The sequence below is a fragment of the Pteropus vampyrus genome, unplaced genomic scaffold (assembly GCF_000151845.1).
Source record: "Pteropus vampyrus isolate Shadow unplaced genomic scaffold, Pvam_2.0 Scaffold24, whole genome shotgun sequence".
NCBI lineage: Eukaryota > Metazoa > Chordata > Mammalia > Chiroptera > Pteropodidae > Pteropus > Pteropus vampyrus.
In genome coordinates this window covers 9,870,332-9,873,185 of record NW_011888805.1, presented here as the reverse complement: position 1 = coordinate 9,873,185, position 2,854 = coordinate 9,870,332, and the positions used below count along the sequence as shown (strand labels likewise).

The window sequence follows — 2,854 nt, the reverse complement described above, 5'->3', positions numbered from 1 at the left end:
GCACCATTGGTGGAAATGTAAATTGGTGCAGCCACTATTAAACAGTAAAGAGGTTCCTTAAAAAATTAGAAATAGAACTACTACATGATCCAGCAATTCCACTTCTGGGTATTTATCTGAAGAAAACAAAAACACTAATTTGAAAAGATATATGTGTCCCTATGTTTATAGCAGAATTATTTACAATGGCCAAGATATGGAAACAACCTAAGTGTCCATTGATGAATGAATGGATAAAGAAGATGTGGGGGGTGTGTATGTTTAATGAAATACTACTCAGACATAAAAAAGAATAAAATCTTGCTATTTGTGACAACATGGATGGACCTTGACAATATTATGCTAAGTGAAATTAAGTCAGACATATAAAGACAAATATTGTGATTTCACTTATATGTAGAATCTAAAAAAAACCACACAAAACAAACAAACAAAACAAAACCTGACTCATAGAGAACAGATTGGTGGTTGCCAGAGGGGTGGGGGAGTTGGGAGGGGCACAGTTAGGTGAAGGGATACAAACTTCTACTTACAAAATAAATGAGTCATAGGGATGTAATGTCCAGCATGGGGACCATAATCAATAATATTGCATTAACTCTGTGTGGTGATCCCAATATATACAAATGTGGAATCATATGTTGTACAACTGAAACTAATATGATATGCATATCAATTAAAAAAGAGCTATCTTAGGGAAAAAAATCTTTTTCTCTATACCAGAAATACAGAAGAAAAAAAATCAGGTTAATAGATCATTCTGGTTTACTGGTTTCCAGCTGATAGAGTTTAAACTTAAAAACAAAACCCCCAAAAAACTTTAGTTACCTTATGTCATGGATCAGTTATAAATTTTGTTATTTCCAAAAAAACAAAGAGCACAAATCTATACATGGTCGCACCTTCAAAGGAAAAAAACGACTTGCCCAGGAGAGGGAGTACGACTTTAAAAACTGCCTCTTTCTAGCTCCTGTCCCTTCCGGGGCAGACAGACCCTTTCAGGGAGTTTAGTTTTTTAAAGCGCAGACATCACCTCAGCTGCAGGGAGTTTCCTGTGAAAGGGCGACAGGTCGCGGTGGCCGGAGAGCATAATCTAGACAGGAAATCTAGACCGCACGGGTGTCGGGAGCCTGCGACGTGCAGCTGAGAGCATGGCGCACGGTCACATTCACGGACTGCACGCTCCGAGCTGTGGGTACCAGTCTGAGCGACCACCGTCAAACCTCCTCCAGCCCACTGCAACCCCCGCAAGGGACCGTGGGAAACGCCGGGTGGTGCAAACTTGACGCAGAACCGGGCGCATCAGAGGCGGCGGTGAGTTGGTGTGTGCCTCCCTGGGGCTCCCTGCGCAGACCCCTCGCCTCCCGCTCCGCTCGCGGAAAAGCGAAACACAGCGGGCGGGACGGAGCTGGGCCACGCTGGGCTGTCCGGTTGCGTCCGCGTCCCGAACTTGGCAGTGCCCGGGGGCGACCCACCTACCTGCGAGTCCCGACGGCGCGGCCGCGAGTAGCAGCAGCGGTGGCAGCAGCAGCGGCAGGGCCGGGCGACCGGGCCCCGGGGCCCTTCTGGCCTCTGCCCTCGCTGGGAGTCGGGGGCCCGGCATGGGTGGCAGGGCCGGGTCACATCTCAGAGAGCGGCCCGCAGCTTCCGACGACCCCTCGGGCCGTGGACGGCGGCGGCGCGGCTTCCGCTCGGCGCTGGGGGCAGGCAATGCCAGCTGCGCGCGGCGCTGCTGGGGGCCCGGCGCTCAGGGAGGCGGTGCCAGGTGCGCGCCCCACCCGCGTCCCGCCGAGCTAGAGCTAGATGCCAGGGCGAGGGGAGGGTCCCCGCGATGTCTAGTCCTCAGCCACTCATCGTTTTAGTTCTGAGAGTCTATGAGAGTTTCCACAGCCCCAACCAATCAGGTCACTACTGCAGGTAAAATCTCACTCCAGTAAGGAGAGTGAGGTGAGCAAGTTGAGAAGTGATTCATGGGGAGCTTGGCATAGGGAATGCAAACAGCAGTAAGGGAATGGCTATGTGTAGAGACAGAGAGAAGGCAGAGTAATCAGGAAGATCGTTTCATAAACTATACAAATGTCTAACCAATGTAATGTATACTTGAACTAATAAAAAAAAGAAGGTGATTCTAGATGGTGATTCAGGTTTGGGCCTGAAGGTCATGTCTCTATAACTTGAAATCTCAGAGTTCAATGTTGGAAGAATAATGAAATGGACATTTATTTCTCAGCATACTATCAGGCACTCTGCCATACATTGTATCCGATTTCATTTAATCCTCACCACCTGCAATTCAGTAGTGTCCCATTTTACAGATGAGGAAAATGAAACTCAGAAAGTTGTGATTTCAGCCTGAATGAAATCTCCCAAGCCTGCCAGACTTACAAACAGGCCTGATTCTAGGTCCCATGCTCTTCATAATGGGAGGTCAGGGGGTTGAAATTAAGAAATGTGTTGAAATAGTATAGGGAAAATCTGAGAGCCAGTCTCAGCTATAGTCCTTGACAGGGTGTTATAAAAATTGGGCACAGTCTGAAAATAGAATAAACGATTTACTTCAGATGTGTTCTCTCTCTTTCCCTTACAAATAACTTTTCAGATGTACAAATAAAGAGAAACGACCCTAAAATTAAATCAACTACCTTTGTCTTAGAGAAAAGAATCTTCAGTAATAAAAAAAAAAAAAAAAAAAAAAAGTTTTTTTTTTTTGTGGGAGGGAGTTAAAGGATGGATAGGATTTTCAAGGTCCTCTAAATGTGCTACTTCCTCCTCCCCAGAAAGTCTTGGAAACATAGGATGAATCCAGGTCAGGTTGTCCCTTTGGCTGGGACTTGGCTTTGTGATACAGAACCTA

The 2,854-nt window shown here is 46.6% G+C and overlaps 1 protein-coding gene across 1 annotated transcript in view; it reads right to left on the bottom strand.

The window, feature by feature from the left end:
* Positions 1–1,675, bottom strand: part of IL20RA (interleukin 20 receptor subunit alpha) — a 35,126-nt gene extending 33,451 nt beyond the window's left edge. The window contains exon 1 of the mRNA XM_011356165.2: positions 1,480–1,675. Within this exon, the coding sequence (XP_011354467.2) occupies positions 1,480–1,603 (124 nt within the window). The 5' untranslated portion in view covers positions 1,604–1,675. The remainder of the gene's footprint in view (positions 1–1,479) is intronic.
* Between the last annotated feature and the right edge of the window lie 1,179 nt (positions 1,676–2,854).